Below are 23,242 nucleotides of genomic sequence, written 5' to 3'. Positions count from 1 at the left end.
CCTCTCCTCTATCTCTTAGAACGAAGATTCCGATCTAAAGACGTAACAAACTATCTAGACGATCGCCGTCGCGTGCTCCGTCACCTCTGGCGACACCTTCAACCCCATTCCCTTTGTGCTTCCTTCGTTGAATTTGTAATATATAATAGTGAAAATAACTGATAGGAATGTGAAGATAATAAGACACTGATTGGAATTAATGAGAAAAATAGGCAAATAATAAACGTGGTCGTAACTATTAGTGGACTAAATATGTCAAATACATCTTGTTTTTATTTTCTATATAATATTTATTAATAAAAATCACTAAGAGGAATATGATAAGACAATGACTTAATTAGAAAATAGACAAATAATAAATGTGGTCATTACTATTAGTGAACTAAATATCATATCATGGTCACAATACGTTTTCTTATTTTTTAACACTCCTCATTTAATTTTGTAATAATTTTTTCATAATTATCTAAACAAAAACGTATACTTTCCACTACTCAATAATCATATTTATTATAAAATAAAATAATTAGAAAACAAAATGGTCATATTATAACATCTCATTGATGTTATGTGGATTCAATACACCATAACGTAAATTATTTATTATTATTACCACTAATCATTTAAGATTTTTTAATGCACTTTGGTAAAATATAATATTATAATCAATGCGTAAATGTTTTTGCTAAAATCATTTTATATAAAATATTATTTATGTGTAAATACTATTACATTATAAAAATGATTATTTATTAAAATATGAACCAGTCCTTTATTATATAAAAAGAGAGAATATTTTTCTTAAATGACAAATAAAAATTAAAATAAATGTCACATATAATGAAAATACTTTTGTCAAAATATTTTTTATTTTACGTGTCATAAATATTTAGTAGTTAATTTTATTTTTTTTTCATAATATTTATTTAACATTTTCAAAAAGTTATTATTTATGTCTAAAAATTAGTGATGATCCAATCAATTTATATGTAGTTAATGAATTTTTAAATGATAAATAAAAAACAAAAAATAAAATGCCACATAGATAATGAGATGGATGCTTAGGTGGCTTCACCAAATTCCTTTAAACTCCTTTATTAATATATATAGATTGAATTTTTTTTGGATATTTATATAAATGTATTCAAATAAAAAAACTTAATAATATATTAAAATAACAGACAAAATAGTTTTTTTTATAAAATAAAGATAAACTTTTTCCTTTTTCTTAAAACTATAATAATTTGTTAAAAATTCTGTTAGTTTTATAAGACATCTTTTTTTTCAGAAGAAAATTGTATCTCATGTAAAAATTAGTGATATTCTAATCAAAATATATATGTAACTAATGGAATTTTTAAACGACTAATCAGAATGTAGAAAATTGCCACATAGATGCTTAGGTGGCTTTATGAGAAGTCTTAAACATAATTTTTAATATATATATATATATAGATATAGATTATAATAATTTATTGATATAATCTATTATCATATCTTTCACTATGTTCTAATTAATAAATTTTTTAAAATATAATTGTGATTAAATAATATTTTTTAATAAAGTTAAAATCAAAATGATTTTATTGTATAATAAAAATGAGTTTTTTAATTATACAAATCTACTGATATTTTTAAAAATAGTTTTTGATATATAAAATAAAAATGTCAATAATACATAAGACAATTATATAATAAAAATGGATGATTTTTAAATTTTAATATTTTATTGATATTTTTTATCATCCTTCTAATCAATTATTTTTAAAACTAATTTTTATATGTAAAAATTAATGCTAATCTAATTGAATATTCATGTTTATAATGAAGTTTTGTATAAACCAATCAAAAATTAGAAAACATCCACCTAGGATGATGAGGTGTCTTCACCACAACCCTTTAAACTTCTTTATTAATATATATAGATTTTATTTTATTTCCCATAGTAAATTTATATTATATATTATAACTTTATGTAAAGAATCTTCTCCTTAGGGTGAGAATCTTACGCGTCAGAGAATCCAACCGATTCTCTTCTCCTATTTCTCTCGTCGCCGATTGCTTCCGCAACTTTCCGAGCGATTCTCTCTTCTTCATCCACAATCTTCTGACGAGCATAAGCAAACCCGTGAAGCGAAGGTACGTCTCTCCCTTTCGGTACCTTTGCTCTGATTTTGGTTTCGATTCGTTTTCCCGTATAATCAGGTTTTTCTTCATCTCCTTCACGAGTTTAGATTTTCATCTTATACATTGATTTCGGCTGACTAGTGTTTAGATTTTCATGACCACCGTCTTCTGATTTTGGGTCAATGCTTATATGATCGAATTTGTGGCTAATTCCTCGTAAATTTTGTCCTGGTTATGGTTTTTAGGGTTAGGGTTTGTACTCAATATTTGTAAATTTATGGATTGGGCATAGTTGGAATGGGGTTTTCAGTCGCATCGTATTGTTCTGCAGAGAATGTGAAGTTCCTTTTTTTTCACTCCTCTTCAGTTCCTCTGTGATTTTTGCCCATAAAGTGAGTTTTCGTTGTTCTATTCCATGAAACGTTTTCTAGGTCTACCTTAACATAATCGAATTCGTTAACTCATAATGTACCTTTATTGATATTTGATTCCCTCTGAATTTGTGACCGCTTTATCGTGTTCTTAATCTATTGTTCTAAAAGGATGAAAGGGGCAGTCACAAGTATATGTATAATAATGTATAGGTGTAGGTAAATGTTTGTCTTATTTATTTTTCTGGTAAAAGATGATCAGATTTTTTTTTTCTTTTGCAGATTTTCTTTGTTGCTCCCTAGCTTGTTGGAGGCTTCAGGATATAGATTTTCTTCGTCTATACAAGGGAAATTTGGACGTTGCTGGTCACATTTGGTGAGAATGGAAGATACTAAAGATAACTGTGATCCTGCTACTGATTCAAGCTCTGCGGGTAATGGCAAAGAGAAATCAGACGAGAATATCTTCGTGAACCATGGTTAGTTCTCTGTAATTTTCAATTGATATCTTCAGTAGCCAAATCATCCTAAGGCTAAAAGTACTGCCTTAACTAGTTTATCCTCGTGGCTGGGTGAAAATTTTGAACGATTAGTTTGAACTGGTTGTCCCCTTTGGTTATAAATCTGCTTTTCCATCGGTAAATACCTTGACATTAATGCTTCATAAGACAAGCAACATGCTTGTAAAGAAACCGAAGCTCAATGTGGTAAGTTGGCTCTCCATTTTTGTGCAGCTGAGATTTCTTGGCATGAGATGAGGAAGCAATGGGTTGGGGATCCGTCTAAACGGACTTCAAGAATGCGAGCTGAACTTGCCATAAGGTAGTATAAGCGGGTTAATCGACAAAAGTTTACATGACCCAACAACACATGAAATTAAACTTAAGTTTCTTCTATGTCGGCAAATAAACTCATCAATCCCAAATTTTGCAGCTTTAATGCGACTTATGAGGATCTGCTTTTATCCAATGCACCCTTTCACAAGCCAATCCCTCTAGCTGTAAGTTCCTCCATTCTCAAAAAAAGAAAGAAAGATGTGCTCCTTTCAAAATATTACATTTGGGAAGTGAGGATGGTTTGGCTTTTTCTTGAAGAATATTCCTATTGCATTGGCCTTTCCAGACCTTTTTTCCTTCATGCCTGTTTTGGCATCTAACATTGTTGTAATCTTTGTTGCAGGAAATGGTGGATTTTTTGGTGGACTCTTGGCTTGGGGACGGCCTTTTCGACTAATGTCTTCTCCATTTATATATATATATATAATTTTTTGGGGGTACAGAACTTAGTTTGCAAACTCTGAAATTTTGGTTAGAGGAGAAATCAGACATCTCTGGCTGAAATCCTGAGACTTGAAGTTGGGTTTTATTGCCATTCCTTTTAGGCGTAAAGTACTACGATAAAGACTTTTTTATTTTTAGACCTTGGAAAAGGACATAATGATTCTCCTAATTCTTACTATGTTTTTAAATATAAAACTTTTATTTTGTTACATCTATATATATATATATATATACCACCGTTGAATGACTAATCAAATTCAATAATATTAAATATTTCTAAAATATGTTATGGAAAATGTTCCGTTTACATAAATATATATATAAAACAAGACGGTTTGCTTAGATATTGTTTGTTTGGCGAGTAAAAAGAAAAAAAAGGGTTATGCAAAACAACGAATACGCGCACATATGGCGCGTGAGCATCACCGCCCCAAAATCCCTGGGTTATAACCCACCGAATCGGCCTAATTTCGGAAAATGGAAAACGAAGGCGCGTGAGCTTTGTTTTCCACGTACCACTTGGGAGCTAATCTTTCGGAGTATTAGGCTGCGTTTTCGGCTCTATTTGGGCCTTAAAAAATAATGTGTCGTCGGCCCATTACTCTTTTTTTAATTGTATTAATTAAATTAGTGACCATTTTAGGATACATTTTTCTTTTCATTCCAGGGTTTCGTTTAGTGTTTCTCTCACCGTTACTTTTTTAAAATCATTGAATGGAAAAAAGAAAAAAGAAAGGAAGAAACGCCCCCGGCTCGCTGAGATGGGGGTGTAAAATGAACTACGGCATAGAAAAAATCGGATCAAATAAACCAAACCGTCACGATCAAGACTCGTGGTGAGTCACCTCTTCGCACTGACTCTCATGTCAGAAAAAAATATATTTTTTAAAAAAGTTTAATATTTTTATATATTTTAAAATGTTTTTATATACAAATTATATTTTTATTACATATTTAATTTGATTTGTTTAAAATTTAATATTTTTATTATATTTTAAATATTTTAAAAATATTTATAATATTTTTAAAATATTAAAATTATTTTTAAAATATTAAAATTATTTTTAAATAGTTTTTAGTATTAAAATTTTATTTTAAAAATTTATATATTTGGTTGGCGGACTAAGACGATACGAGATGTACGGTTAGCTAGAAAAACGGATCGAACAGAGCTGGATCGAACCGCCCCATTTTACAACCCTAGCTGAATGCAACTCTGATTACATGATACAATATTTATAATTTTCCAAAAGAAACAAAAAGCATATCTTCATGCAAGCTGCGACTGAAACTGCAACCTGCAGATAGACAGAACACAGAAGCTTTCATTCAAACTAGAATTCGACCAAAACAATTACTGTTATGCCTCAGCAAGTTATTGCCGGAGGAAGGAAACTTCAAGAATTGTTTGAATACAGAAGAATTTTATGCCAAAAAAAACAAAACAAAACAAATGAATAACAAGCAGATTGCTCTTCCAGTCTCCAGGATCCGAGCTCCAAAAAGATCAATGATCTTGATTTAGGCAATGGATTCAGGCCTCTGGTTTGAGAGGTTTGACAACTTCCCAGGTGAAATCAGGGTCATCCCGGCCGAAATGGCCATAGGCTGCTGTCTTCTGGTACCTGCCGTTCCCTCCTCTCTTCAAATCCAGGTTAATGGAAATCATCCCTGGCCTAAAGTCGAAACTCTCCTTTATCAGAGCCAGTATGTCCTTGTCCGGAATCTTCCCAGTCCCGTAACTGTCCACAAACACGGATAACGGTTCAGGCACTCCAATCGCATACGAGACCTGCACAATGCAACGGCGTGCAAGGCCCGAAGCCACAACACTCTTGGCCGCCTGTCTCACGACATATGCACCGCTCCTGTCCACTTTGGTTGGGTCTTTACCAGAGAAGGCACCTCCTCCATGAGCCCCCCATCCACCGTAAGTGTCGATGATGATCTTCCTTCCGGTTAGCCCTGCGTCACCGTGAGGTCCACCAATGACGAAACGGCCCGAAGGGTTCAGGTGGAAGATGGTTTTGTCATCGAGGTATTGAGCAGGAATTACAGGCTTGATCACATGTTCTTTCAGGTCGGCTGCTATTTCCTCATTGGTGACGGACTCATCGTGTTGGGTTGAGATGAGAACCGTGTGGACTCTAACAGGAATCATGGCTCCACCCTCATTCTTATACTCAACAGTCACTTGGGTCTTCCCATCGGGCCTCAACCATGGACATGTTCTGTTCTTTCTAACTTCAGTGAGCTTAGCACCGAGCTTAGTGGCCAGGACATGAGTTAACGGCATAAGCTCGGGGGTCTCATCAGTAGCATAGCCAAACATGTGTCCTTGGTCACCAGCTCCAATCTCTTCGGGTTTCTTGGTGAGGTGGCCATGAACTCCCTGAGCAATGTCGGGGCTCTGTTGCTCGATGTTCACAAGGACCTTGCAGTTGTCAGCATCGAGACCAACTTCCGGTGATATAAACCCGATCTCTCTGCAAGTGTCTCTGACTATTTTCTCATAGTCAACCTTAGCCGTGGTTGTGATCTCCCCAAAAACCATGACCATGTTAGTCTTGGTACAGGTCTCACATGCCACTTTGCTCTCTGGGTCTTGTTCCAGACAGGCATCAAGGATGGCGTCCGAGACCTGATCACAGATCTTGTCTGGATGTCCTTCGTTCACAGATTCCGAGGTAAAAAGGAAAGTCTCCATCTCTGCAATGAGTAAAAATCAAATGTAGCTTCAGTTCTCAGATCTACACAGTGAAACCCAATCCATTGCACGCTACACATATACAAACTGAATCATAACCATTCGAATCCATCGAAAAAAGCCAACCGCCATTGACAAGACGAAAAGAAACTGTTAGAATACGAATCATGACTTCATTGCTTGCTATTCAATAAGATATCCAGATCAAGACGGAACGAATCCTCTCGTTGTGGTACTGATGGCTTAATAATATTGAATTCAGGAATCATGATCGAATCATATAGCCCATTTCATTACAACAATGCATCCCTAAAGTCGGAATCTTATCAGAAAACACCCCCCAAACCCAGATCTGGAACCCCATTACAAGCCCAATAAAGTATGACGAATAAATAACAAAATCGAGATCGAATCACATGAACCCACGATGAGCAGCAGTTGTAGAAAAAAAATGAAGAAACCAAGAACTATTCCACGCAAAAACAGCAGAGCAATCGCATCAAAACCTCGAAAAGACCAATACCATGTCGCAAGCAACCGAAAAAATACAGATTCAGGATTGGATCGGCGTTAAAACACAGTAACCCGAAAGAAATCAGAGGGAGAAGAGAATAAGCAACGCACCTGTAGATCCAAGGAAGGTAGAAATGGCGGAGATAACGAGAAAGCAGAAAGCTTTATATGGTGCCAGTGACCTCGTTCACGTTTCATTTAATCCCGCTCGTCCGTCCATAATTTCTTGATAATTATTGTTGAACCCCTTCATTTAGATATAATTATATAACCTCCCCATAACTTCTTCTCGTCCTGCCTTCCCCTTTTTAATTGTAAAAGGATGTTCACGCGCCTGACACGTCTCCTTAATTAAAATAAGTCAAATTCGGGAGATTTCCGCATACTATATAGTCCATCCATTTAGAGAACACGCGCGCAACGCGCTACACGTGCGCGTGGGATTTCTACGCGCCGTAAGAAGTTTTTGTACTAAGCCCACGTTTATGAACATGGATCTTGCAATGGGCCTGATATGTTTTTAGTATTTTAAAGGGCCCAATATCTTCGCACTAGTCTTATATAATTAATTTATGTTAATAAAACGGAATAAATTTTCCGAGAATTTTCGTTTTCCTTTTTTTTTTTCGAACACTAAGGTCGTTTATAATTATTTTTATATCTAATAACAAGATCATTTTCTATAACATCATATATATAAATCTACGGTTTGTTTCATACGGGCACGACACGTGGCGTCTATGATAGTAAATTAAAAGTATAAAATACATGCATTCAACCATTGCATTGAGAAATTTGTAGAATAAAAATGAGTCTGCATACATGAATATACACAGATCTGAAAAAGATGCATGTTTATAATCTATTCGTGATATTCAATAGGGGTGGCCATTTCGGTTATTAACCGAATAACCGAGCCGAACCGAACCGAATAAGACATAACCGTACCCGAACCGAACCCGACATCAAAACCGAACGGTTATGATTTTCTTAAACCCGAAAAACCGAAACCGAAACCGAACCGAACCGAATAAAAAATAACCGAAAAAACCGAGAGAATAACCGACAATTTCTTTGGAAAATTGAACTTTTTATCAAAACCGAACCGAACCCGAACCGAAAAATAACCGAACCGAACCGAACCGAAATTTATATAATAACCGAATGGTTATAGTTTTTCTATAACCGAAATAACCGAACCCGAATATAACCGAACCGAACCCGAATTGAAACCCGAATTGGCCACCCCTAATATTCAATGTCTTTAAAATCTATTTGTTTTGGAATGAATTAGATTCAATTAATTTTGTAAATATATAATTTTAAAGTTTTTACATTTTTTTTATGTATATAATAAATACATACATTGATTTTGACAATACGTATACTATATAATAACTAGATTCGGTTCTCCCATTCTTCTCACACGTGAAGAAGAGGAGGGGAAGTATCTTCTTCATATCATCACACCAGATTTCAGATATGAGAGAAATAGAAGAGGCATACACTTAGAATAACATATATATATATATATATATATATATATATATTCTAAAATATAAAAAAAATGACTGTGACTTTTTATAAGATATGATGTTAATTTTGAATTTATTTATTAATATATCATATATATATATATATAACGTAGAAATATCATTCAAATTAAAATCATAAGAGACGATGATAGATCTATCACATATGAAGAACAAAGTGAACTCCTGCATCGCATAATCAAAGAATTTATAAGTCGAATCAACCAAATTATATTTTCATTATATCCAACTCGATGAGACTACAAAGGAGATATATTTAAATTAGAATTAGATCGATTATGATAAAATATACATAACACACAAATATTACATAATTATAGTTTTTAATTTTTAGGATAAAAATAACCAAATTTTAATTTGTAAAAATATAACGATTTAATAATAAAACATTATACTGGTATTTTATTTTGAAGTATTAATTAAATTAAATATATTATTCTTATATTGCTAACACAACTAAATTTAAATTGTTGTTTAAAATTATACTTTCCAAATACTTGAACTTTTTTGGGACCATTCTAATTGTCAAAATGGTCATCCTTTTATCGAGTCATAAAATTAATCAAAATATTGTATTAATATTTCATATTACAATCTTTGATTATATACGATAATTCATAAAATACAAATACGTAAATTGTTCACAGTCTTTCTCGAGAAAAACGAGAAAAACGTCATCCCGTTGTCTCAATATTTTAAAAAAAAATTATTTTGATTTAATAATATAAATTATAAATTTGAAAACAAAAAATTTAATATTTAATTTTGAAATTAATAATAAAATTATTTAAAACTCATATATATATTATGCCGTGATGCGCGCGGACAATAACATAGTATAATTAAATCTAAGTTTAGTAATACTTCCGAGAATTTTCGTTCATTAATAATTCCTCGATCTTCACTTAAATAAATATCTACATTTTGGATGTTTTTTTGTGATTAATATTGTTGATAATCCATACAATGCATGCGATTTTCCAAAATTCTATACATATAATTGATGTTTATCTTCTATATATATCCATATATATATATATATAATCATCAATAAGTGACCAATAATTGTTCGACGAGAGATTCTATTAAAACCGTGCCAAAAATATATATGAAATATGATCTCTCGTTAATGATGGAATTCTACAACTTTCCTCCATAAATATCATTTATAGAGACCAACCAGCACTCAAATTAAATTTACATAAATCTTACATACATACATACATACATACATACATACATACATACATACATACATACATACATACATACATACTAACATACATACATACATACATACATACATACATACATACATACATACATACATACATACATACATACATACATACATACATACATACATACATACATACACATACGTTTATACTGTTATACATACACCTAAACATACAAATATCCATTACATTTATCACAAATATATACTAATGTGACCTCACTTGTACACTCATTTCCGCCTAACATAAATGCTAACAAATGTATAGTGAAATAAATGCATACTACATATTTCTTTGCAACTGCACATAAATACACATGCGTATGTGACCCATACATTCTTATCATTTTATTTAAAAGGATTTAGAGTTTATGGCTATAATAAAAACAAATACACACAGAGAGAGAGACATAGGAAATTATACACCTATATACATCCATACATACAGAGGGTTTAGGGCTGTAAATCTATACTTGATTTTAGGTCATATACACTTTCTATATGAACCAAAACCATATGCATTAAATAAATATATTATTTTAACACTTGTTTTTTCCAATTGTAACCGTGAGATATTATTGGATCAATCAAATTAATATGACTTAGCTCCACATGTAAAGTAACCCATATAATTGAATAAATAAAAAAATGGACCAACCCGTATGACATCTAGTGGGGTGTTGGTAAATGAAATATACTTAGACCATCTTACCCCTACATTTTATTTAGAGAGATGGATTCGAACCCGCGACCTCACGGTAAATGGTTTTATCGCTGAGCCAAGTCGGCCCTTCCGTAATTGAACCGATAGAGAGAAAAAAACGGAGGCATTTGTTTATTTCAACTAATACTACTAAGCCTAGTTCTGTTTCTTGCAAGAATCCAACTCTTATAACAAAACCAACGCACTTAACTATGCTTCTAAAAACAATGCTAAAATCTAGAAATCTTTGCCGCCTCTTCCAAGCTGAACATCTATCAAACTCATCAGAGTGCTAAATCCAGAGTTAGTAGAACCCGAGAGACGTACCTGAGAGTAAGTTCGGTTCAGGAATACGATGATCGGGTCAGGTCTTGGGCTACAAGATTATGTGAAAGAGAGCTCATATATCCACTTTGATGAAGTTGTTGGAGATGTTTCCCTTTGTGATGACTTCTTTCCGAGGATCAATCATCCATTTCCCGTCCACGATGAACTTTATCTGGAAATATGAAACTCAAATCAGAAAAAAGCAAGGTTACTAACCCGGTTTGAGTTAGTAAGGAGAAGAGAAAGCCATTGAAACCTCGTATTTCCCCGGATACAACCACAGTAATGTCGACCAAAATTTCTGTTTCCTGCAAAAAAAAATAAATGGATGGAATGCTGAATAATGAAATAATTATCTTATACACCAAAAAACATATGATGCACACTCAACATTAAGTGAATGTTCGAATCAAATGCACCTTAACATATTATGTTCATGGTAAGGAGATATATAAAGATGGAACGAATCTAACTAATGACATGTAGGATAGCTTCATGAATTCAGTACTAAAAGTTTTGTCAGAAATCAAGTGGCTCGCAGTTATCAGATGACATGGGCCGAAATCCAGAATTCTCTAGTGGTTTTAAGGGAACCAAGCAACAATTTTGTCTCTTTTTTCCAACAAAAAGAAATTATACCAAGAAACTTAGCCCTTTGTGTCCGTATCAACTAGTGAAGGTATATTATTACCCGATGAACTGATTAAGAGCTTTTAGAGCAGATGATCAGAAAATACTAACCCGATTGACTTGGATGGCTGAAGTTCCATTTCAACATGGTTTAGCCAGCCATTGAAGCTGCCCGTCACCTCCACAACATTACCATCTCCACAGTATCCAATCTCAACCTAAAAGTAATTCCACTTTTACAGCCGTTTTTCCTCTGTTTTGACTAACTAAAACGGTGAACATGACAATGAAAAACAAAGAATAGTTTCCTAAATTCCTACCAATAACCAGTGACCCTTATCCAACAATGCAAAAAATGATGTTACACATAATTATTCAGAACACAAAGTGAGAAGGTTTTCATCTTAGATTACGCCACCTTGCTGAATCATTACAGCTGTGGTTTGACATAGTATTAAATTTGGAAATTAACCAGATTGTAACCATTAAATAATAGAAAACAAAATCAATGTACCTCTTGCAATCCCAATAGACTTTCTTCAGCTGCTTGGAGTTCAGCATCCTTCTCTGAGATTAGCTTTTGGGCCTTGTTGATCTCTGTTTCAGCCTTTCTTTGAAGATCTGAAAGAGCTAGCTGCACTCAAGACACCTTGGATTAGGAGCGCAATTAAGTTTTGCCATTTTCACGATACTAGAAAAAAAATGGGGAGAAACATGATATAAGAACAAACAGATGCTAACAACAGAGCTAATGCCCGTATTAGATATGAGAAGTAACGCATCAACTACCCAGTTATGTTTAAAACACAACAGTGACTCATATGATCCAGATGCAAATGGAGTAAATACAAAAGAAAAACATTTAAGAATTTGTCAACTCATGCCCATGTCCCCGCTTGACACCTTTGGCGTAAGTGCCTTCCAAACTGGTTAGCAATTACAAGATTTTGGTTTTTGGACAGGAAGGCAACCGTTTAATCAATCTAAAATCACTTCCAGAAAGAAACAACTTTACCTTTTCCTTTTCAATCTGCTCCTTCAACGTTGACAGTTTTAGCTCCTTTTCATGCTAAACACACAAGAGACAGCCCAACGAAATTAACAAAAAAAATTGCAAGCAAGATATATAGCTTTGTCTTTCATTAAATTACCATACACCGAAAAACACAAAATAAAGTACCAGCATAAACTTTAAACGATCGATTTCAACCTGATTTTCCCTTTTCCCGGTCTGTAACATTGTGAAGCAAGGTTATATGAGCAAGATTAGGAATATAGCAGTCGGCAAAGCTCAATGAGATCGGTAGACAAAGTGGGTCATAAAGTTAAAATTATGATGACAGAAGGTGTACCTCTTCATGTAGATCCTTGTGTTGGTCAGAATTTTCATTTCCCCAGCCATTGTTCCTAGAAATTTAAATAATACCATCTTAACGCACCACAATTTGGGAGAACTACACACGGACTCAATCTCTTTACGTTCTGACTCATTTTTTTCAGTCAGGAAAAAAAGATGCATTGTATTGTATTATAAATAAAAAAAATGGCTATAACAAGTTAATAACATACGAAACAGAGTACCAGAGGAAGCATGAAGCAAACCAGATTATTTAAGTGAACATGCAAAAAAAGTTCCAATAGTTCCATGCAGTGAAATTCTGGAAATTATCAGTTTCTAGAGAAGCACTTGCGTCCTATTTTATGCTCGAAATGTAAGATCCAGACACAACTCCTAAAAGAAAATATTGAACAAGAAGCGAGGACCGGAGAGCTTCATGACACCATCCAGAACACTAACCTGTCAAAACTGTCCACTGTTGCAGCATGGGTAATCTCTTCTATGTGTATGGCGTTTCCATTTGATGTCATACTTGCATTTCTCTGGCTGTATCTTATGTGCTCGCTGCTGGTGATTGTCAACCGGATATTTTCCAGATCATGTGTTCCTGTATATTCTTTTTGAGGACTTTCATTTGGAATATCATCCCTATTATCTGAAACCAACTCCAAAATTCAGCACAAAATAAATGATGAAAGAAAAAGGTCACCCTAAGACAAATGCCAATGACGAGGATATTGATAGGACATGACATTATAAATATAATTATGAAGACAAAGTTTTTGAAAGATAAACATCATGGCAACAATTTCATCGGACTTACCATCCACTGCATCCAAGAGTCCATCTTGAATAAATCTGGTTGTCTTTTCTTCTATGCTCGATGTGACAGAAGAAAGTCCTAACAACCGATCCTTGTCATCTGATTTAACTAAGCTATGATCAAGACCGCCCAAACGGTAATTAGCCACACCATCCATCAGCTGATTCTGACAAATCCCTTCATTGGAGATTACGTCATCTGGATGAAGAGTAAACAAGGTCCCAACATTCACATCAGCATGGCCTCTCTAATTGAGAACTGGACTGGTGTAGTGTTGTTCATAAGGATGAACACCACTTGACAATGAGGCATCTTTGCCTACATCATTGACATCGTCATTTTTCGCCGCCACAACATTGTCAGCCTCTTTGTCTGAACAACTTGGAGTATCATCTAAAACATAAGAAACATTCCATAATGTTGGAAATTCAGAAGACGATAAATCATCGCCAACAACCTCATTGGTCTCTATTCTGTCACTCTCCAAATCTCCCGAGTCACTTTTGTCATCCAAGCTCAGATATATTCCATTACCAAAAACAGGAAGTGAGTTTTGAGTGCCCGGAACCTCAACTACTGGAGATCCATCTTTACTGGCACTTCCATGTTCTTCAGCTCTGGGACTTAAAAATGTGATAAAATTTCCTTCTCGTGAATTATTAGTATCCCTATCAAGATACATACTATTATCTGGTGCAGCTGAATATCTTCTTCCCATGCTCGAAAATCCGCTTGAAGACAAATCCTCTTCACCCACACCTTGTGCTCTTTCATCCTGGCCTTTTAAATCACATTATATGTATCAGAAAATGGTGACTATATTGCACGATCTACTATTCGATTGAACTTTTTTGTTAAAGAAATCGCACATTGACCTGTTAAGGCGTCTATTTCAGAAACACCAGCTGCACTTGGTCCAAAATTTGCGGTTTCATCGGAAGCAAACTCTTTATTGTTTTCCATCTTTGAGTTTGCAAGAAGCTCCCTGATGAACTTATATCCTCTTCGTCTCACAATGTTTGCAAGATCATTTCTACAAAATATTTGCACAACCAAAATTAAATTAAATTTACCTTCTAAAACCATTTTGGAGAACATAGAACGACTGCAAGAATCAATCACCAGTTCTCTTTCTATGAAACTACACCCAATTACTAATGAGTTAAATTCATAACACCCCTTCTAGAAACTAACTAATAGGACCTGGAAATGTTTAGTAATAAGCATGTTCATCTTAAGTTTTGGAAATAAACTCAACAAGGATATGCTTGGTAGACCTCAAACCAATCATCCACAGATTTTCAATCCAAAAGACAAGAAAAAAGTTAGGCATGAGATGAAAATTTTCACAAGTGACAATTGGTTAACGGTGTTCATATCAATGATGTTAACAAGCCCCAATATGACTATCAAAATCGGATATTGAACTCGTGAATTTCAAAGTGTCGAACCTTCCATGATCCAAGAGTTCCTTAATTGATGGCACATGATCTTCCGGAAACCCAACCAAGGCAATGAACTCCATAATCTCACCTCGAAGCTCCTCATTGCTCTTCACTTTCTTGCGAACCCTGCAAACCCACAAGACATCGATCGAGTTAACGCCGCAACGACAATTCTCCGACATTTTCCGCAGCCCCAATCCAAGAAATGGATGGAATTTGAACCTGGTTTGTTTGACAGCACAGGCGAAACAAATGGACCGGTTCCTCTTCCTTAAGCTCCATTCCGAAGCACATAGTTGCTGCTCATGATGATGGTAGAAGAAGAAAGGCTTGCGACAGTGGCTTGGCGAAATCGGGAGAAACACAGGGATACGAAAACTCGTCGCCATCGCAGCATCAAGAGAGAGAGAGAGAGAAAACTGGAACTTGAAGAATTTCAAACCCCGCTAAATCATTCCACCCAATTTTTCATTATCTCCCACTCCGATTCTCTCTGATAATTTTCTGTTTCTATTTCAAATCATGTGTTCGTTGACGAACAAAGCGGAAATGATTTTCCAAAAACTGGGTTTCGGTTTTGATGTTAAACCAAAACCAAACGCCTTTGCTCAACCGGATTTTGGTTCAACCAAAACCGGAATTCAATCAACCTAACAAAACCGGTTCAATACCATAAGAAAATTGCACGCCCATACCCGGTTACGCAAATCATATTTAACTATTAGACCAAATCATATTTAACTATTAGACCGATAACCGGTTATGTCTCGAATACAGAACAGTATCACATAATTAGTGGTCTAAAAATCGACACATTATAACAAAAATGCCAAATTTAGATTCCCTAAATCTTACAAATCTATTTTTTTTTTCTATTACAAATGAAATACAACCTAAAAAGACTAACCCCAGAACCAGGGAGGAACACATACAGAAACAGAATCAAGTTCCTAACCATCGAACCACGTACCTAGCTTTGGTACTACCAAACCGGTAAACCATCGGTACTGTGAAACTGAACCGGCTATTCTCGAGCGGACCAATATAGATAAGACCTCAAGCCTCAGACTTTACACGAATATACAACAGAACCTGAGAGAACAATGCCTGCGTGCATTTTTTGTAAACCGTCCGAGGTTTCAAAGCTCGGGCTTAACACGAGCCGCCTTTATGATCCCCGGGATCAGAGGCGGTGACGACGTGGAAGTAGAAGCGGCATTGGCTCGTGGGGTAGGAATGATCTGAGGCTGTGGAATAGAGCCATGGCCTTGGATGGCGTTTTCTGATGGGACATTGTGAGCCATCTGATCATTGCTCGGTGGTGGCCTCTCGTTGAACTTCATCGACTTTAGGACGAAGTTATCGTCGTGGAGCTCAAATGGGGTGCTGCAAAAGATTAAGCAGGGTTTTTGTTGTCTATTTTCATATCTGTTTCCGCCTCCAAAAAAATTGAGAAAGAATCAAACTCGGGCTAACCTGTTAAAATCGAAGTGTACCAGCTGCATATCTTCAGATATTTCCACTTCAACCGTTGCATGAGGCCGTGTCTAACCAGAAAATTAACAAAAATATCAATACCTAATCTGTTAAATCCGATATTGAGACTAAAAAGAGACAAAAGGAAAAACGCCGTCTTCATTATTTACTCGGTTTCGGAATTTCTTGGAGACAGTCCACAAGCTAAGGTAAATTCAAGAATCAAGAAGCAAGCTCGAAGGAGAAAGTGAAAATAGATGAAAGTAAAGCTACTACCTGAACGAGGATGAAGGGAAGTGCAACTCCGCCGCTTGGAGCATTTCCAGAGCTGTATAACTGTTCATTTCTTCGTATCAGGCTCTGCAAGCCAACATACTTCAGACCACAAAAAGGACGAACAGATAAGATCACCGATAAAAAGGAAAGCTAAGACCAAAGAGGCATTTCGTTTTGAGTAATAAGAAAAATCGGTTGTGGGTTTCCATAAAACATCGAGCAGATAAAAAGATGAAAACAGCTTTTGGATAAGGTATAAGATAGAGGAGGGAATTAGTAGTGGTTTACTTGTTCTTCCAGTTCTTGAAGATATGCAGCTTTCTTGTCGATCCTGTTTCTCAATGTGAGACGTTCGTTCTGTATGATTAGTTAAAAAGTCAAGAACAATCTACAGATTGGAGACAGAACACAAGCAATCACAGATCAGGAAAAACGGTTGTTGGAACCTTTAATTCTTCGATGTCACTAATGCTGGTACGAGGAAGACCCTTCCATTGAATCTCCTTTTTATCCTTTGATATGATATCCATCGCCATGAGAACGTTCAGAGCATCATATACTCTTCTTCTTATGTTTTTTTCGTCATATTGTTGCTGCTATATAAGTTTTCAAGACAAAAGAGTAAATCAATTGAGTCCAATGAATATATATCTCAATAGCAGAATGAATCAAAAAGTATGAAGAGCACATACGATATACAACATGCATATACATAGATCTATGCATGTGTACATATTGAAGCATATTGAACTAATGAAAGAAGAACGAACTTGATCCGGAGATGTTCCAGTGTTCCCAGGATCGCCAAATTCAGCAACAAGCTCATCTGCAACCTGAAGGCACTTTCAACTTTCAGAAATATGGTTGAAATTATGTACAATGGCAATTACTACTCATGAAACAAACAGGAATTATCGTAACACTATATTGATTTTTCTACTGGGTGATTTTCCACATCGGCAAAGAACACCCACGATGTAAATTTCTATCATACAGACATAACAGCAGTAATGTCTTGAACATCATTTTTGCATACAACAGATTCAGGTATCAGCTGAAACAAGTGATTGGTTCTCGTAATTCACAATGCGTTGAAGCTAACAACTTAAGAACCACCTGACCTCATTGTAAGTAGTCCTTCCCTTGCTTTCCACTTTTTCACAAACTGAGAAGAAACCAAATTACTCATGATCAGATCGAGGAGCCACCAAAAGTAAGAGTCAACTAATCCAAACTTGAAGAGAATAATTGGATGACTAGTCAGTCCCCTACAGAGATATTTCGATAGTTATCTTGTCTCAGAGTTCATTCTTGGTAACACCTTCAAGTTTTTCAAATAAAAGCCAAAGAACAACAGAAAGGAGGTGAGGCAGAGAGATGAACTATAAAGACCTTTCATGCTAAATTGCCGTAGCCCTCTCCCACTCTTATCAGGTCCAACTGCCCGTTGGCCCCTCTTTTTCTTCTTGCCACTGTTATAAACAGACAATAAGCTAAATCCACGCAAGATATTTAACATCAACCTACAGTAAAGATGACTGCATGCTAAAGCATAAAACAATGTTGTGAAGACACAAGGACTGGTAGAAAGATGACGATTAGCAAAGAGATTCAAATAGGTTTATAAATGTCGGACTTACGTTGGATGACAGGGAGTGTCGACAAGTTACAAAGGAATCACCAGGATGCAGAGCCAAATTCAAGCATATAAAAGAATGATTTACATGGTGATTAAGCACATAAAATCTGATGGATGAATTGATGGAAAGAGAGTTTTAAGCGCTAGCTTGTACACAGAATGAGAGTTTACAATGAAGGGGAAACCAAACACTCAGATTATTTTTTTTCCAGTTGACCAAGTAATTCTTATGTAAAACATGAGCCAGCACTGGTTGTTCATAACAGAACAAAGCTAACTCAAATACCCTAACTGGTTCCTCTCTCTCTCTCTTTATCTCTCCCTCTCCCCCTCAACATTGATCCACTCACTTTTAAACTAGAGATCTTCAACTCAAAAGAGAAGATCCATATAACCCTGGCTTCATACTTCTTCCTCAGAGACCCCAGGGACAACTCGTGTATCAGTTTACAGTGTTTGCTTAGATTTGATATAGTGTTTTAATTACTGTCAATACCAAATAAAAATAGTTCCTGCTAAAGGCAATGCTCACGTCGAATTGATAATAACTTGTTCCAAATGCCAAACATATTCTCATTCTCCAATCCTATGCCAGATCAGAAACCCCAATCCAAATGTTAAGCTCAAACAAGAAAACAGGATATCCAGATATCAGTCATCTCAATGTATCCCTACCAAAGGAGCGATCAGGAAGCAGACAAGAAAAAACTTGTACAAGAAACCTTAGTCACCTAAACCCACTACAGTCAAATGCAGCATCATGCAGAATTCACCAAACATTCCCAAACCAAGAATTTCCAAAGAATTAACAAGTTCAACATACCCAACAGCTCCCTGAGAACCGGCATCGTCGCCCTGAATGTCCAAATTGTTCAGCCGGAGAAAGGTGCTGTCGCTCGCCGGCGTGGCCATGGTGACCAGCTCGCTCCGGCTCGACGGCGACCCAACACTGCCGCTCGTGGACACCGATTGTCCGGACGCCCCCGTACCCCACGACCTCGTACCAGGGTTGTTGTTGTTGTTCATTGCCCCACCATCCTCCTGGTGGTTTTGGTTAGAATTAGACCCACTCGTCATCCGTTACCTAACCGATTGCCGCAAAAACCGCAACTTGAGAATCCGAGAAACCGCAAAAAAGTTTGGATTATAAGGAAAACCCAGATGAGAACTGGCCTTAAACCGACTTGGGCATTGGACAAATAGAGGAGATTGAAGCTTCAGTAATGGAGGATCATCCCCAAAACACCCATCTCGTTGTTCGTAATCTCTCCGCCAGTTTCTTTTCGATGCTCCGAAGAAACAATCTTCCTCCGGCCGAAAGAGTTTAGGTTTTCGCCGGAGGAAAGAGGGGAACGGTGGGACTGATCTGAGCGGAGAGACTTTCGATTTTGGATTCGGAATTTGGAGGTTTTTGTTTGTGGGACGACAGGAGATGAAAACAGATGTCACAAGAGAGGACCAAACTGGCTCTTTGGAAAAAAGAGGGAAAAAGAAACGTGTGATTTGTGTGGGCTTTTTTTTTTTTTTTTTTTTTTGCGTGATCTCTAACAAACCTATGTGTATAATAAAATAAAAATAAAACATTAACAAATCCAATTGTAATATAAAGCTAAGCTGCAAGTTCTCCATTAATACACAGTAATGTTCCGAGTAAACAAAAATATTCACAATATTTATAAACAGAATTTCTATTACCAATTTGGTCCGTTGCCAACTGTCTAAAATAAATGTATATAGATCATACAATATACATGCATGTGCAGTGTGCATGTATATTTGTAACTCTACAAAAATGCTCTAGAATATTTTTTTTTAAAAAAATCATAATTATCTATGATTTTATTTTTTTAATTTCCTAGTTCTGTTTCATGTAATAACGGGACAAAAGGAAGGTTGAGAGAGAATCTCTCCACGCTTTTTGTCTCTCTCACAACATCAAATCATGAGTTTCAGAACCCTTTTTACACTGACTAATCATATCATTATCTCCTCTTTTTCCAACTCTAAATTCCGTAATTAAAGGACATATTCAAACATACAAAATCCCCAAGAGAAAGAAAGAAAGAAAAAAACTACAACAGAAACTTATTAGTGGGTCAAAGACAAACACATGCAACTTAAACTCAAAAGATCCAGTAAACCTCAATTATATCAACAGATCCGATCTCAAATTCTCAACTCACCAGAGATTGCCTAGGAATTGTAGCTGGCTATGAATGCCAAACCAGCAATAACTCTTCTCTTCAATGCCTGTAAGGAGCTCTATCACTGCTGCTTGTTTTCAGGGCTCAAGGCTTTCAATGTCCCACAAGAACGATAATACAAACGTGTTTGCACCGAGGAAGAAAAATTGTAAGAGATGAGAAAAATGCATACCAGTTGAGATGGCAGCAGCACCTGCAACTGCTTCTTGAAAGTCTTTGTTAAGAAAGACGTGTTCCTGTCTGATCCCCTTCTCGATCAAAATCCTGAAAACGAGACATTATCTCAACAACGCAATCAACGGTACAACATGAAACCCATTCACTTACTGTATGATATCTGCTGCTGAACAAGATATACATTAATTACTCGTTGCTTGATTTAAATTGTAAAAAGTGATCACCAATTTGCAGCAGGAAAGACAGATTAAATTACTTTGGGTTGACATATGCAGGAAGCGGACCAGATTCAACTTCAAGATCAACTCTCAAACCATAACCTGCAAAGCACGAAACAAGATTTCGCATAAAGGCTTCGCCAAGATTGAAGCTTAAGTTATGATTAAGCACCTCTCTGATTCCATCACCGTCGATTCTGCTCGCGCACAAAGCAGCAGGAACCTTCTCCAATCTCCAGAATTCCAAGCGATTGCGCGCTGGCTAACCCGAAATGATCTCGGATATAACAAACAATCACGACCCTGATCACAATTTTGAACCAGGACAAAATCCGAAATTGAAAATCAAAATTATCAGCATCGTGATCGACCATCATAACTCAGAAGTCAAGAACACAAGAGACCGAACAAATTCTTGGAAATTCAGCCGAAAATTAGGAGTCACAGAACCTGACAAGTAAATGCATCGGAGATGTAGTAGAGGACGGGGAGTAAAGGCAGCAAAGTGGTTTTCATGCCAAACACACAAGAAACAGCCCAAAGAAGCTGCAATAACTTTTTGTAAGCAAGATATATAGCTTTGCCTTTCATTAAAGCAGCATATGACAGTGGAAACAGAAGAGGAAATAACCGAAACCAAGGACAAGAAGAGTCACCCAACAAAATCATCCAGATTCATAATCATGTCGTCACGGCAAACATATTATTCAAGCCCGTAACGTTCTTGACACAAGCTTAAAGAACAAACATTAGGAAAACTACTTGTAGTGACCACCAACGGGATTTGCTGCTGCTAAAACAGAAGTCCGATGCAGTTTAAGTAAAAGAGGAAGTCGATGTCCAGATCAGAAGAGGTGAAATCGGATAAGCAAACCTGCAAGTACCATGGCATCTGCCCATAGGGTAGCAAGGATGAAAGTTTTGTCTTCTTCACCCATAATCAGATGAAACTATACAATGACATGAAAAAAAAATGTTGTCGCCACCGCCGTCTCCGTGCAAGACGACTGGAACGGAGAATCGCCCGCCGTTAACCTTTTCCCCGGTGAAAACGAGGGAGAGAGAGAGAGAGAAATGGAAAAGGCGAAAAAGAAAAGAGAAAGAACACTGACGGGAATGATGGCACCACCCTCACCGCCGATCAGAACCTTTCCGGCGGGGTAGTTTTTCCCTAAAACAAAGAACAAGAATCCATAAATACGACGCCAAGAAAACAAACGGCGGCCACTGAATGTGACGGCCGCGGGCGATCCCTTGATCAGAGAACCAAGAAAAGCCAAGCACGGCGATCAGATCGAAGACGACCTTTGGAGGCGGCGAGTTAATCGGAATCGTGGTCGGAGTCGGAGGCGAACGAGATCCGGCGAGCGAGAGAGCCAAAATGTGATTAGCAAGCTAATCACAATCTATATAAATAGGGAATTAAGTCGGTGAAATCAAAAAGGAGCCGTTGGATTTATTCCTTTTCTTTTAATCATCTTATTAAAAAAAACGCCACGTGGACAAAAAAAAGAAATTTAAAAAAAAAACAAACCCAACATGAAGGACGGGGATTGGGCCTGTGTAGAAACCCAAACCACATAAACTGTCGGAGCCTCGTCCACAAATGGAAGGTTCTCGAACGATTGCGAGCTTGCATCAAGAATAATAATGTCTTGAATCGTGGGTCCATAATGCTTTTTTTTACCGAAAATAAAAATAAATAAAGTCAGGCCCATTATATTTTTTGGTCGGCCCAATTATTTGCCTAAGGTGCTTCCACGTGTAATTTCGTACGCGTGGGCCATTCGCTTTCGTGGTTCACGTTTGTTGTGTAGGTTTTAATTATTTTAATTGTATTTTTAATAATAATAATATGGTATATATATACATATGTGCATGGAAACTCGTAGAGTGTTCTTTTTAATACGTTCTAAATGTAGAAACTCAATGTGGTAAATTTGAAAAAAAAAATTAACCTTATTTGCTTTTTTCACGTCCAAATACAGCAATAAAAAGGGCGAATTTGTAACACGATTTCATCTAAAGAACATTTTCTTTGTTTTCCACGGGTGAAACGATCATCCCATGTATAAATATCTCAATTAATCTTAAAAGTATATTTCATGATTCTATTTTAGTTTATTGAGGAAACTTCGTCCTAACATTCTTTTTGATGATATTTGGCCTCGTATATGTTCCTAAATATCGGCATTCA

The 23,242-nt window shown here is 36.0% G+C and overlaps 4 protein-coding genes across 23 annotated transcripts; 1 reads left to right on the top strand and 3 right to left on the bottom strand.

Annotated features, from left to right (window-relative positions):
• The first annotated feature begins 1,983 nt into the window (after positions 1-1,983).
• Positions 1,984-3,869, top strand: LOC104816354. The gene is made up of 5 exons (XM_010545136.1): positions 1,984-2,139; positions 2,781-2,977; positions 3,233-3,320; positions 3,432-3,498; positions 3,678-3,869. The coding sequence occupies exons 2-5, from the start codon at positions 2,881-2,883 to the stop codon at positions 3,729-3,731; spliced, it is 306 nt and encodes a 101-aa protein (XP_010543438.1). The 5' UTR covers positions 1,984-2,139; positions 2,781-2,880; the 3' UTR covers positions 3,732-3,869.
• Positions 3,870-5,083: 1,214 nt separating this feature from the next.
• Positions 5,084-7,209, bottom strand: LOC104816353 (S-adenosylmethionine synthase 3-like). 2 transcript variants are annotated; one of them, XM_010545133.1, is made up of 2 exons: positions 7,110-7,209; positions 5,084-6,487 (listed from the first exon to the last, which is right to left on the bottom strand). In XM_010545133.1, the coding sequence occupies exon 2, from the start codon at positions 6,483-6,485 to the stop codon at positions 5,313-5,315; it is 1,173 nt and encodes a 390-aa protein (XP_010543435.1). In that variant the 5' UTR covers positions 6,486-6,487; positions 7,110-7,209; the 3' UTR covers positions 5,084-5,312. The 2 variants fall into 2 exon arrangements, with proteins under 2 accessions (XP_010543435.1, XP_010543436.1); XM_010545134.2 differs by lacking the exon at positions 7,110-7,209 and adding an exon at positions 7,009-7,031.
• A 3,247-nt stretch (positions 7,210-10,456) lies between these two features.
• Positions 10,457-15,635, bottom strand: LOC104816351 (protein PTST, chloroplastic-like). Of its 7 annotated transcripts, none has more exons than XM_010545131.2 (12): positions 15,278-15,613; positions 15,062-15,181; positions 14,486-14,643; positions 13,611-14,390; positions 13,247-13,442; positions 12,801-12,855; positions 12,659-12,679; positions 12,464-12,517; positions 11,963-12,082; positions 11,560-11,666; positions 11,075-11,126; positions 10,457-10,990 (listed from the first exon to the last, which is right to left on the bottom strand). In XM_010545131.2, the coding sequence occupies exons 4-12, from the start codon at positions 13,765-13,767 to the stop codon at positions 10,892-10,894; spliced, it is 861 nt and encodes a 286-aa protein (XP_010543433.1). In that variant the 5' UTR covers positions 13,768-14,390; positions 14,486-14,643; positions 15,062-15,181; positions 15,278-15,613; the 3' UTR covers positions 10,457-10,891. The 7 variants fall into 7 exon arrangements, with proteins under 7 accessions (XP_010543433.1, XP_010543432.1, XP_010543430.1 ...); XM_010545130.2 differs by having other exon boundaries at positions 12,629-12,679; positions 13,611-14,385; positions 14,480-14,643; positions 15,278-15,612; XM_010545128.2 differs by having other exon boundaries at positions 12,629-12,679; positions 15,278-15,612.
• Positions 15,636-15,766: 131 nt separating this feature from the next.
• Positions 15,767-22,455, bottom strand: LOC104816350 (transcription factor-like protein DPB). Of its 13 annotated transcripts, none has more exons than XM_010545117.1 (15): positions 22,351-22,454; positions 21,218-22,216; positions 21,084-21,147; positions 20,823-20,914; positions 20,630-20,740; positions 19,620-19,915; positions 19,270-19,530; positions 18,200-18,279; positions 17,929-17,972; positions 17,578-17,640; positions 17,254-17,403; positions 17,096-17,164; positions 16,808-16,906; positions 16,532-16,602; positions 15,767-16,441 (listed from the first exon to the last, which is right to left on the bottom strand). In XM_010545117.1, the coding sequence occupies exons 7-15, from the start codon at positions 19,521-19,523 to the stop codon at positions 16,195-16,197; spliced, it is 1,077 nt and encodes a 358-aa protein (XP_010543419.1). In that variant the 5' UTR covers positions 19,524-19,530; positions 19,620-19,915; positions 20,630-20,740; positions 20,823-20,914; positions 21,084-21,147; positions 21,218-22,216; positions 22,351-22,454; the 3' UTR covers positions 15,767-16,194. The 13 variants fall into 13 exon arrangements, with proteins under 13 accessions (XP_010543419.1, XP_010543420.1, XP_010543416.1 ...); XM_010545118.1 differs by having other exon boundaries at positions 20,630-20,717; XM_010545114.1 differs by having other exon boundaries at positions 20,630-20,696.
• Positions 22,456-23,242: the final 787 nt, after the last annotated feature.

This window comes from Tarenaya hassleriana, unplaced genomic scaffold (genome assembly GCF_000463585.1).
Source record: "Tarenaya hassleriana unplaced genomic scaffold, ASM46358v1 Cleome25, whole genome shotgun sequence".
Taxonomy (NCBI): domain Eukaryota; kingdom Viridiplantae; phylum Streptophyta; class Magnoliopsida; order Brassicales; family Cleomaceae; genus Tarenaya; species Tarenaya hassleriana.
This window is presented reverse-complemented; position numbering and strand designations above follow the sequence as displayed.